The sequence below is a fragment of the Liolophura sinensis genome, chromosome 6, assembly GCF_032854445.1.
Source record: "Liolophura sinensis isolate JHLJ2023 chromosome 6, CUHK_Ljap_v2, whole genome shotgun sequence".
NCBI lineage: Eukaryota > Metazoa > Mollusca > Polyplacophora > Chitonida > Chitonidae > Liolophura > Liolophura sinensis.
Genome location: NC_088300.1, coordinates 41,590,307 through 41,603,939, shown reverse-complemented (window position 1 = coordinate 41,603,939; position 13,633 = coordinate 41,590,307). Strand labels below are relative to the sequence as shown.

General features: G+C 38.0%; 1 protein-coding gene across 1 annotated transcript; it reads left to right on the top strand.

Moving 5' to 3' along the window:
* The first annotated feature begins 62 nt into the window (after positions 1-62).
* Positions 63-13,633, top strand: LOC135467714 (mini-chromosome maintenance complex-binding protein-like). The gene is made up of 15 exons (XM_064745534.1): positions 63-191; positions 2,206-2,285; positions 2,916-3,098; positions 3,616-3,717; positions 4,765-4,984; positions 5,526-5,599; positions 5,854-5,948; positions 6,530-6,690; positions 7,294-7,417; positions 7,914-8,034; positions 10,030-10,195; positions 10,982-11,115; positions 11,818-11,982; positions 12,154-12,242; positions 12,689-13,633. The coding sequence occupies exons 1-15, from the start codon at positions 134-136 to the stop codon at positions 12,822-12,824; spliced, it is 1,908 nt and encodes a 635-aa protein (XP_064601604.1). The 5' UTR covers positions 63-133; the 3' UTR covers positions 12,825-13,633.

The following is a 13,633-nucleotide window of genomic DNA, read 5'->3' as shown; positions in this document are numbered from 1 at the left end:
AATAACAACCGTCAATAGATAAATCTCGATGGCACGAGAGCACATTTCCCGCCAAATGTGAAGTCCACGCGAGTTAATTGTGTGTGGTGATAGTCGAAGAAGTGTGTGTTGTATTTCGGAGTCAGTCGAGAAAATGCCTGGATTAGAAGATTGGTTGAATAGCCCGTTGGATATTATCCAAAATTTATATGGTAATGGCATATATGGAAACCACAGTGTGTCTTTAAGCTTCGTGAATTTCTGGCTGTGATCTGGTTGTAATGTTTATGTCTTTTTTGCATGCACCACTTCGGCTACGTAGCAGACCATTGGCTATATTAGGCCTATATGGATGTTGAAAAATCCTGCGGCCAGCATCCACACCAATTTAACGTAGAGTTAAATGTCTACAGATGGAATAAGGAGTTGAAAGTAATGTTTTCTTGTCTGTGAGGTTGTTTGACGTACAGGACAAGAAAAATGTTTAATTCAATTTCTTTATCAGTTTATTAATCCATCTTTCAGGTGTCATAGACAGATTATTGTTGGGTGGTTTGTAAATTGATAATTTCAAAACATATAGCAGAATGACCTACCAGGGCTGTGAGCTGAAATCATACAACAGATGTCAGAAAAGGAAACGTCATTTTGAAAGATGTACGTGGTTAGGGGTGCACCACTAGTCCATCTAGATTGATTCAGTGAGTTGTCTTAATATTCTGACATTCATCGTAACACTGAGTCTGTCAACGCCTCTCAAAAAATATCAAACTCCCGTCTCCTAAGTTATCGCAGTCTAACTCACCTCCTCTGCTCATTTATGTGTAATTTTATATGGTAGAATGTCTAATTCTATCCCCACAATTTACCATCTGCGCCTATGGAAATAAATAACTGGCTGCATGCTGATCACATTGAGTGCTAGAACTGTAGCGGAATCGAGTGTCTTTTTGAAGTCTCATGTGACCTACTTCTGGATTTATAATGCATATGAGTTTTGGCATTGAAATCATCAAGAAAACTATTGTATTTCAGTTGCCGTCAGCAAGGACAAATTCAACCTTCTTAATTCAGTTAAAAAGGTGTAAAACAATATCTTCTATTTTTAGTGCGGGTAAGTTTGGGTGCCGTGAGCACGAACCTCATTGAGATCGGCTCCAGCGAGTTGGAGTGTGCAGATGTGCAGCGAATTGTTTGAGAGTCGGCGATGGACTCCGTGTTACAATGAATGTCAGAATTTTAAATAGCACGCAGAGTTCATGGAGATGGACTAGGTGTGCCACATAATGAATGCACCCTGTGCCAAAATGTAAATCACATTTTCCTGATTCGAAAGTACATGTGGTAATATCAGTCATATGGAAACATGCATTAAAAATATTGTATTTGGCATTGTCATTGTTTAAAATTGTCATATTATATAGGACTACATTGATCCAGATAAATATATTTTTTCTGGCAGTACAGTACTTGTCCAGATTGGCAGAGGATTGCAGGCCTATGTCTTAAGAGTACTGGCCAAGGCTAATCGGAGAAAACAGTTTATCTTAAACTATAAGCCATGCAGAAATGAAACATGCTGTAGGTGTAAGGAAGCATTTTTATTTGAGAAAGAACTATTCTTCTCAAGCTAACATGGATTTTAGTTTGGAATAAACAGTTTTTCCACTTGTCCTCCATGATAGCTTTTCAGGTAAGAGTATAGTACATTTTGCACAGTTTAACCCAAACAGAGCTATCCCCCATACTCAATTTGCAAATGATTAGGCCTATCAACATGAAATGTGTATCTTAATTTTTAATACTTATTTGGTAGGCCTATTTTTAATGTAAATGTGTGTTAGGCATTTCAGAAGTGTAAATTATGCTTATAAGCTCTTGGACTTCTTCAAGGAAGGCAGATTGGAGTGATCTGATGGTTTAAGATCAGGCCTGCAAGTTTCAGCAACGGAAAGTGGCATGAAGGGCCAAGTTAACATCTTGGGATGTAAATGTATATGTCTGGATTGAAGTGAAAGTTTCACCAATATGAACACAGAAAATTATTCATCACACTTCAGAATATCAACAGTTCAGTGGTCTAGCCAGTCTTGTTTGAGTCGATGCCTGTTTTCGTTAAACACCCACTCTCAGACATTCCTTAGCTGATATATTCTGAGAATTGCAATCAGTTCAGTTCTTGACTTGAGACTTCTTGAGTATAAATATTGTACCTCTGTTTTTCAGAGAAACATGGCAACCAGTATTCTCAATATGTCAGTGATTATTTTACTGAGAGACTGAAATCAGGCAAAGCTGTATCTTGGGTATGTATGTGGGCCGAAGTTCAAATGAAGCAACTTGACTGAATTTGATATTTTGTCTCAGTCCAGTTCAATAATCAAATTAGTGGTATGTTGCAAGGCAAGAAATGTAAGTTGTGGCTGGGCACAAGAATCAAACATATACATAAAGGTGGTTTTTCATTTTGGTTCTTGTAAATTTAAAGCATTTTTCAGTGTCTTGGTATGCCATATCTGTATCGATAATCAAAGTCTGACTTTCACTAAGATGTTAACAAGCATTTTTTTTTTTCATCTCTATCACAAGTGTATTTTGTTATAGCCTTCATCTTTTTGTCATCCTATTGAATATTTCCTTCTGCTAACTGCAGTTAATTTAGATAGGTGTGCCAGAAAATTTCCTGAAGAGGCCCTGAATTGCTCGTAACTGACAGTGCTGGCTCAGTGAATGAATGGATAAATAACTTCAATTGAAACATTTTAAAAAGAGAGCAATTTATTAACTTTTAAAATTTGTTTTCCTGGTTAAAATTTGAAATTATTTAATTAAAAGGATGTTTGAATTAGACGTACTGTTTTGTAGTGAGTTGCGTTGCTAGGTAACTTTTTTTTTTATACAGTTGTTCTTGACATTATTGTGTTGACATGTTCCAGGTACCTAGCCTGAATGACAGCCCTCTCCATGAGCTAAGAGCTAACAGTGTTGTCCGGTTCAGATGCATGGTACAAGACATGTTTGACCCAGAGTTTTACCTGGGTGTGTATGAAGTGGCAGACCTAGAGTCTGGGAAAACCAGTCTAAAGTGTGGTAAATATGGAGACATTGCTCAGTGTGGGGTAAGCCTGCCATCTGCTGTTACCACTGAATGATGTTAGCTCAGTACAAAAACAAACAATATATATCATAAGTAAATAGGGGAGATATTGAACTCTTTTTATCGCTAGAGGTAGTCCTGCTGTGTCGTGTGTCCTGTAAAAAATGCTAGGCGACTGTTTTGGAATACATTTAATATAAAATGCGTATCTGAAAAAAAGTCTCTCAAAAAATTATTTCTAATAGAGTAGACGAATGATGGAGAAAACTGAGGAGGTTAACGTTTGTGAACTGTAAGTTGCTAAAGTAATGATTTGTCATTTGTGGCTCTGGAGCATTGTGAAGACAAGTAAATTAATGTCAGCAAAGGTCACCCAACACCTTTCAGTGAGTACAGTAGGACTGTGTCCTGTTTTGACATTTGAATGTTGTCCAGAAAGTGAAGTTTACCATCTCCAAGAAAAGTCTTTTACACAAGGAATTATAAGCTGTGTTTCCTTCGGTCAACAGTTTGTTTTGTTCTTTTGCATGTCACTTCAGCCTAAGCAGGTATTGCGGTTGGCGAGCCCTCAGACAGTGACCCTGGACAGACAGACTTTGTACTGTATACCCATCCCTGGGGAGTCAGAATGGGTTAAAACTATATCCTTTCCTTGTTCCTTCTCCCAATCCATAACTGAAATAGGTTTTGTGTTGAAAAATGCTTATAAAGGAATTCATTAAGGGTCCACGCTAGTATCCTAGAGGGACACCTCTTGAAATTGTTTGGATTATTATTATTCTTGGTCAAGTCGGAAAATTGCAATATCTTCAAAACTGGTAAAGGTAGAAAAACCAAACTTTGGAGTCTTAATAAGGAACATCATGTTGTTTTTACCAGTCACATGATTTAGCGACCATTTTAAATTTTATTGATACGCTAAAAAAATCTTCTCCAAAATGGCTAAACATATCAAGATGAACTTTTCGTCTACAGTTTTTGGTGGAATGCCCTACCTACATTGTAAAAAATTTGAGTTTGATATGCAAATAAGGCCAAAACTGACCAATGAACTTGTCTCAAAAAATAGGTCCATTTTTAAAACTGCTTAAAATCATTTAACAAACACACTCTCTGGTGCTCCTTGACATACAGATCTGCAAGAATTATTTTTGTACTTTGTATTGTTTTCATGTTATGACCAAAATACCAACAAAAATTTGATAAAAGCGTCTTATGTAAATAACACAGTAGCTTTATGCTACACTGCATGAAACCATTGACTGCAGTTTACTGTGGGAAGGGTCAACAGCTTCTCAACATGTATTCTTTTTGTCTTTTGTCCTCCTCTATCAACAGAAGATCAAAGCCTCCTAGTCTCTATGCTAGTCCACAGTACGTGGCGAATTTATTTTTTTCTTCTTTTTTTTTGGAAAACTAACGCACACTAGATCTCTGGTTCAAGTCCACTTTATTCCTTATCAGTATTACATTTTTGTTACATACAGTATTTAGCAGTTTGACCTTCAGATCTTTTTATGGTAAAATTGCAATATCCCTATCCTGGTTCACTGTGCCTCGCTGGCATGCTAGTCATTGAGGCCCCCTTATAAACAGTTAAGACTGTCGTGTATTTCATGTTTCTCAAGTTTGTGTTGATTTTTTAATCTGGAAATAGTTGTCTATGTTGTCTCCTTAACTCTGTCCAATCATACTCAGAATCTGGTCAGACCAAAGTCTCTGCATCCCCCTCACACTCAACCAATCACTGTAAGCGGAGCAGAGAAGTGGAGAAAGGGAACACCTGTGGCAATGGAGCAGCAAATATGGAAACGTCTTCACCTTTACCTGAAAACACTGCTGGAACAATGGACACGGAGCAGAACGACTCCAGTGATGCTAAGCGAACAAGGACGACCCAACAGGCAGGTATGTACTTTGTGGCTACTCTGTGAAGAAGAAGATTGTTGACATCTCGAGAGGCTATATAATATTTGAATTTATTGTCTTCATTTTACACTTTTCAAGGCAGACTGTGGCACCTTAGTTAAAAATTTCTGTCTGAAAATATAGGTTCAGTCAGTGGGAAATTCTTAACTTTTTATGCTGGCTAATGAAAATAGTGGACTTAAAACTACTGGAAATTACTTAATAAAACAGCTCATGTGAAAATCCTCCCAAGAGCTCCTTTCTCTTGGAGGGTCAGAATCAGGTTATGCCCAACAAACATATTTTTAATAGTGGCCTTATGAGTGGAATAAAGGTTTGTAGTGGTGGTCTTAGTTTTAATTAAATGCAGATGTGCATGTGTTAATTCTGTTGTTGGCCTTGGGTTTCCCTGAACCAGGTTTCCTCCTGTCGAACCAGATTTCCTCCCGCCGAACCAGATTTCCTCCCTTCCTGGCCGCCGCCATATAAGTGAAATATTCTTACGTAGAGCGTAAAACACCAATCAATAATTCTGTTATAGGGTCATCAGTTGCAGGTGGCATAGATCTGAACTTCCCACTAAAAGGAGAAACTGGCCCAGCATGTCTTGTTAAGGTGAGTTTTAATTGAGGGTTTCTGATATCACCTACATGTATAGCAATATGGGAAAAATAAATACAACTGGTATGTGTTAAAATGCCTGTGAACTATTTTTGGTTGCTCTTTGTTGAATTTGCACCTATTTTTATAAATACATGCCACCTCAAACTAGACAAGTTTGAGATGAATCTCAAAACAATGTCCCATTGGGTCTGCTGTCTTTTTTTTTTCTTGTGAAAATATGATATTCCACATAAATGTTGTTTCAGGTTTATGACAATGAGGAGACCTTTAAGGTGAATGACTGTGTAGAGTTTTTTGGAATTTTGTCTGTGGAACCCGCCTTAGCATACTTTGACAACAGGTAACACTTCTTGATAGCAGGCTATTTACTGACCTGGTGACAGAAAAGTTGTATATAGAAATGATTTGTGTCTTAACAGTTACATGAGCTAGTGTCGTGAAAATTCAGTATGTTGGCAGACATTTTTAGGATAACTTTTGAGTTTGAACTCATATTATTACTGAATTGTTTCGGAGATCAAAGATACTGCAAGATATAATTTTTACGGCATTGCATCTGTGTAGTTCTGTAGATTCCCAGAATACGGATGTGGATTAATTATTGTATCGTTTCTACCCCTGTTTTACACTGTGTAGTGTTTCCGTGCTTTGTGGCCGTAGTTTTGATGTTAACTTCATGCTGCTTCATGATATTTACCTTATTTTGTCAGCATGGATCGGTCTTTAGATTATAACGACATGACAAGGTTCAAAATGTCTTGTTGTGATGTACATGCAGCGGAAGTATTCGTAATTTGGCTTGAAAGCTTGGGTATTGATTCTTTTACCCATTCATAATTTACTCTTTGGTGAATAAAATGAATGAAAGAAAACAAAATATGAATGAATTCTTTAACAGGTTAATTTGTCCGTCTGTTTCAGCGATGAGACTGAAATGGTAGCTGTAGCTGAGATGTCAACAGAAGAGAGAGCAGCTCATGCTCCTCCCCCCTCACTTGTACCCAGGCTTCATGTTATACTCACCAAAAGGCTGCAACACAACAACCCATTGATAGAAGACCATGCAGAAGATAAGCAAAAATGTGAGTTGTGAGTCGGGCTATGCATAGTGATGTTGTATCCGAAAAGATAATCTGTTCGTGAATTTTTCCATTGAAAAGAAGTAGCAAGTAAAGTGTGATATATTCATCAGAGATTACTGGGAAGTTGACCTTCGTGTAAGAAACTCTGGTGAAATAGTATCATAGAATTTCACAAAAGCACATATTATTTAAAAAATGTCAAATGTTAAGTAACTTTTTGAGTACTGTATAGATATTGTTGTAGACAAGTTTTTTTGTTGTTTGTTAGCTCATGTCATGCCCTGAGCATTTGCATTGGCGTCAAATAACAGGGAAGCAGTGTTAAACAAAATGTCATGGGTGGTGGTATTTTAAAAAGTACTGCATGTATTGAGCTCAAGTTCTGCACATATGTGCAGAACATTAACACAAGGGGGATATTCCGTTATTGAATTGCAGTGTGCATATCAACTTCATGACTTCAGTATTGAAGTTTTGCATTCGTGCGTCTCCTACAGGCGATCAAAGTTAAATAACGAGTTTTGATAAAAAGAGAATATTTTTTGTGTATTCTTGCAATAATGCGGAATACATGTATGAATTGCGAGCTTTCTCTGTTTTCAGTGAAGGATGATGTGATATCAAAAGCTGCAGCATTGAGATCTCAACTCCTGTCTGTCTTACAGCATGCCTTACTGGGAGACGCCTTAGCTGCAGAGTACATGCTGTGTCACCTCCTGGCATCAGTGTAAGACATCTGACATTATCTTCTCCACATAAAAGTTTAGGATTGAAATAGAAATCAGGACTTAAGAATGCTCTTAATTCATTTTCCTCATATTTTCAGCCAGATTAACGTCTCTATGCATAATGAACCTGTAAAATAATTCATGTTACACTGTATTGTTATGTTAAATAAATTTCATTAAAATAAACAAAACATTCACATTCTTTTATGTGATGAATTTTGGCGCAACTTGCAGTATTTTGGGCAGAGGTAATGCGAAACCTTGGAGATGTTAACCGGTTGCACAAGATACTGTTCATGTGTAATTATGTTGTACAATGATAACTGTAATTCTTCAAACTTTCTGCATATTTACAAGGGGTTTATTCAAGCAGTATAGTTCTGTCATTAAAATCAAATTAAAAACGTGCATAAATTGTACTCTAAGTTGTTCTTTCATGTGTGAAAAGTTTGAGAAATCAGAGTAATAAAGAAGACCAATTTGTTACTTTTGTAGGTATGCCAGAGCAGATGTGATGCCTCTTGGTAAATTTAGCATCAATTTATCAGGAGTTCCTAAGGAACAGAGAGCTTACCCAAAGCTGTTTTATCACCTACTGTCTAATCTAGTCACTAAGGTCAGTGGTGAGGATTTCGATGTGATTTAAAGTGTAGAAGGGAAGGGTTCAAAGCAAAAGCTGTATGGGCACCGGAGTAAGACACATGAGAAGTAGTCTCCATTTCCCTAAGAAGACCCTAGTCAATAGAAGAACACCTAGATGCTGCGTTATATTCTGTAAGCAAATCATTGGAAAACAGCAGGTTGTGGATAGTTGGTTGATATTTGTCTGTTGATCCTTATTGGGATACAAGGGGTGTTGATTCACGCTCTAAATTGGTTGTTATAGGTTTAGCCAGGGGGCGTTTCAGTGTCTGTAAGACACCCTTTTCTGACCAAATAAACGTGGGAAGATAGGAGAAAACTTGAAACTGAGTCACAGATGTCAAATTGTGGTTAGATCAAGGGGTCAAAATATTCAGACATTCATTCTCAAAATAAACATGACCTCAAATTGAGCTCAGGGCCTCCGTGACTCAGTCGGTTAGCGTGCTAGCGCAGCGCAATGGAGTCTCTCACCAATGCAGTCGCTGTGAGTTCAAGACCAGCTCATGCTGGCTTCCTCTCCGGCCGTACGAGGGAAGGTCTGCCAGCAACCTGCGGATGGTCGTGGGATTCCCCGGGGCTGTGCCCGGTTTCCTCCCACCATAATGCTGGCCGCTGTCGTATAAGTGAAATACTCTTGAGTACGGTGTAAAACACCAATCAAATAAATAAATCAAATCAAATTGAGCTCAGGTGATCACAAAGATGATCTTGTACCATGTAAATGTTTATAATTTCATACACATAAATGATTGTTTCTTACATCATCTTTACTTCTGTATTGCTTTACAATGAACATTTCAGTCTTTTATATCATATTGGATCACCTCAGTTTTTGTTTAAGTCCTGCCCATACATAGCCCAGACCTGCCTACTTGTACAATTTTGACATATTTTGTATGCCAAACATGTAGAAAATACCTATCCACTATTTTAGCATTCACATTACAGCGAGGATTTAGTAGGAAACCCCCAAGTTGAGAGTTAATATAGCTTAAGTGTCGCACGCAAAGGGTTTCCAAATGGTGACCTGTTTATTCTGTCTTTCTGTGTCAACCATTGTCAGCATGCTTTTGCATGGCAAAGTGGCTGGCCATGAAATGCCTGGTGGTGGTGTGAACGAAGAAAGCGGATGTGGAATCCCAAGACCACTTACAGTGAGAAATTCGTGAACAAGCACCCCTTTATTAAAATTACAGCATGACAACTTGAAAATCTGCATCATCTCATGATCCCTGCAGGTCTAGAACAGCTGTCGAACGCGATGAATTCAAGATTGCTCCTGTCACGAATATTTTAGGGCATCGGTATACATATATGTGACATTTGTTCAAGTCTGCAATAAGCAAACCGTCACAGTAAATATACAGAACTCATCAAAGATTATACACCAGCTAAACATGCTATACCCTTAATTAGCTCATTATCTTGGTGTAGAACATGCAAAATTTTCCTCTTAATTACCCAAACTAACACACCAAACATGTCCTTAGTTTCCCTCTGGGGTACCTTAGCCCCTTTTTCATACGCATCCGCCATTAGGCGGAGCGTATTGTTTTAGCTATTTTTGGTGGATACATACACAGATGACGATGTGTTATAACTCCAACAGTTTTCTACAGTTTTAATTTTTGGTAGATACACAGATAACGATGTGTCACAACTCACATTTGTCCATTTTTGCAGTTGTCATGGTAACTAGATAGCCATTTTCCTTATATATATCATATAAATAGATTTGATTTTCGTGTGTGGGTAACACACACCACCACCACGCAGTGCTGAATTTTAAGCATGGCGCGTTAAAGTGAACCAAGGCTGCATTGTTGAACCCAGGAAACCCAGAGTCCACTGTCAACCAGTCAGCTTTGATTCTGTATCCCTTTAAACACAAATGAAATGAATAAAATGAATGATGTATTGTAATACTCATCCATGGAAGTGAACACTTGTTCATGTTGTTTTTCAGTCTCATCAGTTACCTATGACCCTGTCCGTCATGAACCAGGCCAAGTTCTCCCCGGAGAAGGATTACTCTGCTAACCGTGTGAAGAGTGGCATGCTACAGCTGAGTGCCGACACACACCTGATGGTGGATGAAACTTGTCTGGAAGCAGGACATCTAGACAACACAGGTAAGTACAGGTATTCTGTGTCTTAAATGGCCAAATCTTTACAGGCAAATAACTAATTACGACAGGCGATCCTAGTGCTTTTGTCACCTCAAATACCATCATGCGGTCGCTGGGAGTTCAAGTCCAGCTCATGTTGGCTTCCTCTCCGGCCGGGTATAATCAATGCTTTGTTCTACAGTATCCAAATCTCCACTTATATATCATAGTGTAGGGCAGCGGGTTTGACCTGTCAAACCTCCTGACCTAATACCTGGGCCAAATCATCGAGACCTGGATTCTCTGCAGGCCAATTAGCTAGGCCTGGTATATACTTGATTGTCTAAGCAAAACAAGCTCTGATGCTGTATAGTAACGTGTTTACGAACCTTGAATAAAGAAAGATTTCCGCGAGAACAGTGTTAAACCCTTGATCAAATAAGATATATATATATATATATATATATATATATATATATACATATACATATAAATTTTTGGTGAATAAAGCTCAAACCAGAGAAATAAAAGAACCTGCATGTATATATAGCTGTTGCAAGATACGTTGAAATAAAAAAAGCTCTGAAGATCCTTCACGATACTATGAAACTAGTGAGCTAAATCAACAAGTTGAGTTTGTCATGTCTCTTCTATAGTATATATATATATATATATATATTCAGGATTATTCGACACAGGAGAAATTGACTTCATCACCATAGGTTTTGTTAAAAAAAAAAAAGACATTCATAGGCTGGAATTAAATGCTTTATTTACACTTATTCATCTGTAAATTGATTCTATTTCCAGGTGTACAGAACGTCACAGCCCTTGGTAACCTGATTGTGTGGCAGAAAGTAGAGTATGATTTCTGTTATCACAAACAGGACTTCCCCGCCAGTGTACCTGTGCTTACCTTGTCTGAGGGGAAATCGTTACTACCTGTGAGTTATGCTTGCATCCTAATTTAAAGAACTAGACTTTTTTAAAAAATGTATTTGCCAGATTGTTGATGTTACATGCACTTCGTTGATATTGTGTCTTCATACAACTGTTTCCTGAGTATTAAATACAGTATACCAATGTGAACAACTGACTTCAAATGACAGCCGACCGGCCCGGATAGCACAGTTGGTAGAGCGTCCGCTTCGGGACCGGTAGATCCAGGATCAATCCTTGGTCGAGTCACACCTAAGACTTTAAAAGAGGAAGTTGTAACTTCCTCGCTTGGCGTTCAGCATGAAGGGGATAGTGCAACGACTGGTTGACCCGTATCAGTATAATGGCTCGGGCGGGGCGGCTTACTTGCCTTCGGTAAGTCGTCTCAGTGATGCAGCACTAAATAAAAGAGCGGTGGAAATCCGTCCTGCAACAAGGAGGCACATTACACGTGCATGCACCCTAATGATTCCTTCGTCGTCATATGACTGAAAAATTGTTGAGTACGACGTTAAACCCCAAGCACTCACTCACTCATTCAAATGACAGCCGTCATTCATTTGGCATTCATCACAGTTGATTTCTCACATTTACTGTTACCTCAGCAGCCTGTTACAGAAAATACAGAATTGAAAATGAAGGACTCTAAACATGTTTCAAGAGATCTCACAGCCTTTCTGTTCATACAGTGTGCATTTGATTCGCAGAGTGACTGTCATATTCCCTTGTGCCCTATGACTTTACCAGAGGATATGAGGACATACTACACAGAGCTGGACAGTGTTCTGACACCAGAGAACCTGCACAAGCTACGAGTGTACATCACTGTTATGAAATATACAGATTATAACATGGGCGAGGATATACAAAAGGTATTACCCAGAGATATTAACTGTTATATTGGCTGACATGTTATGTGTCACCTAAGTGCATGCCAGTTCATTGCATATATATGTTGAAAACACAACTTCATTGCCGTCATATTTTTTGAAATTTAACTAATTTAACTAATAATTTAGATAATTGTATTTTATATTGTACAGAAAATCCAGGATGACTTTGTAGACATCAGAAAAGATGACCCTAAGAGTATGACAGTTGATGATTTTCACGCGTTGCTGAACTTGGTCAGGTAAGGAACTGCATCATGTCTTTGCTCAACTGTGCTGGAAAGTGCAAACTGTACTTCTGCTAGAACTATGAGGTCCATTGTTACCAATTTGTTTTCAAGCTTGTAGGCTTTGCACTTAAGACCTGTTTTTTTGGTCCATTGGTTTGTTGGTATTTTGGCATTGCATTAGTTAATGACTGTGTGATATCTCCAGAATTACTGAATCATTAACAGATTTGTTGCACTTTCGAAGTGTCGTATTGTATCCTTATATTCTTGGAAACATGCAGACTGGAAAGGGAATGAATTGCTCAGGTCATCTGATCTGTTTCTAATTTAATCAGGCTCACCAGTTCATTATTGCATAACATTGCTTTGTATTATTTCTCTGCTAGTTTTTATTTTATTATCAGATATGGTGGATGGAAAGTTGGACAGAGTTACCTATTTTGTCATGTATTTTTCAGGTTGTTGTCTCTGAGTTTTGGATTAAGTAGTGCTAACATGGAGATGTGGAACAAAGCAAAGGCCATGGAAGTGATAAGAAAACAGCGGGTGGCACAATTACCCACAACAGCGGGTGCACAGCAACGATCATCATAGAAGAGAGAACCTGGGACAGTTGTATGGTGATTTCAGACTACATGTACATCGTAGAGAGGTCATCCAGAAGAAAGTCTGAGACATTTTTAGAAAAATACATGTGTATCAGTTCCTAGCAAAATTCACTGTTCCATCATGCAGAGCTCTATTGCATGGTAGGAGTTTTCATTGTGAAATCTAAAATGATTGGCCTGTAACAGACACTTACTTAATGGAAATATATTCATTATAGGGCATGTCAAGTTTTGGACTGTCTTCGGTTGATATGCTGAGAGATTTGTGACGATGATGGAAAGAGAAGATTGAAGGAAACCTTTAACCTTCTACTACCTGTCATAACAGAACCAATGTCATCCTAATTTGTGGAGAGAAAATTTGAAAAACTTCATGTACTACTGAATTTATGGACAATCATAATGGAAGCAGTGGCATAATTTTACCAACTGTGTTTTTTTGTTAAGTGATCTGTTTTGTCTCTATGCCTGAGCATGTCACAACAGTGACCCAGTGGATCCAGTTTCATGGTGATCATGTATGCTAGGACTGAAATAGCATCCATTTAGAAGTCACATCATTTAATTTTTATGGAATGTAAATGTTAACTATGTCTTCTAAAATAATAATTGTTTTGCATGTTTTGGTAGTAAATTTCTGTCGAAATTACGTAAACTGAAAACTGATGATAATTTGTTACGTGTTATGGGACATTTTACCCATGTTATATGGAGTAAAAGGCTATTAAGCCTAGGTCATGTATATAATTTGTGAAATAAACATACAGGATTATAGCATGTTTTGCCACACTCATA

Bases quoted from the DNA above. Each gene is read 5' to 3' on its own strand.
- LOC135467714 (XM_064745534.1), top strand. From the start codon at position 134: ATGCCTGGATTAGAAGATTGGTTGAATAGCCCGTTGGATATTATCCAA. The intron at 10,196-10,981 runs GTAAGTACAGGT...TTCTATTTCCAG, and splicing joins AGGACATCTAGACAACACAG to GTGTACAGAACGTCACAGCC. The intron at 11,983-12,153 runs GTATTACCCAGA...TATATTGTACAG, and splicing joins TGGGCGAGGATATACAAAAG to AAAATCCAGGATGACTTTGT.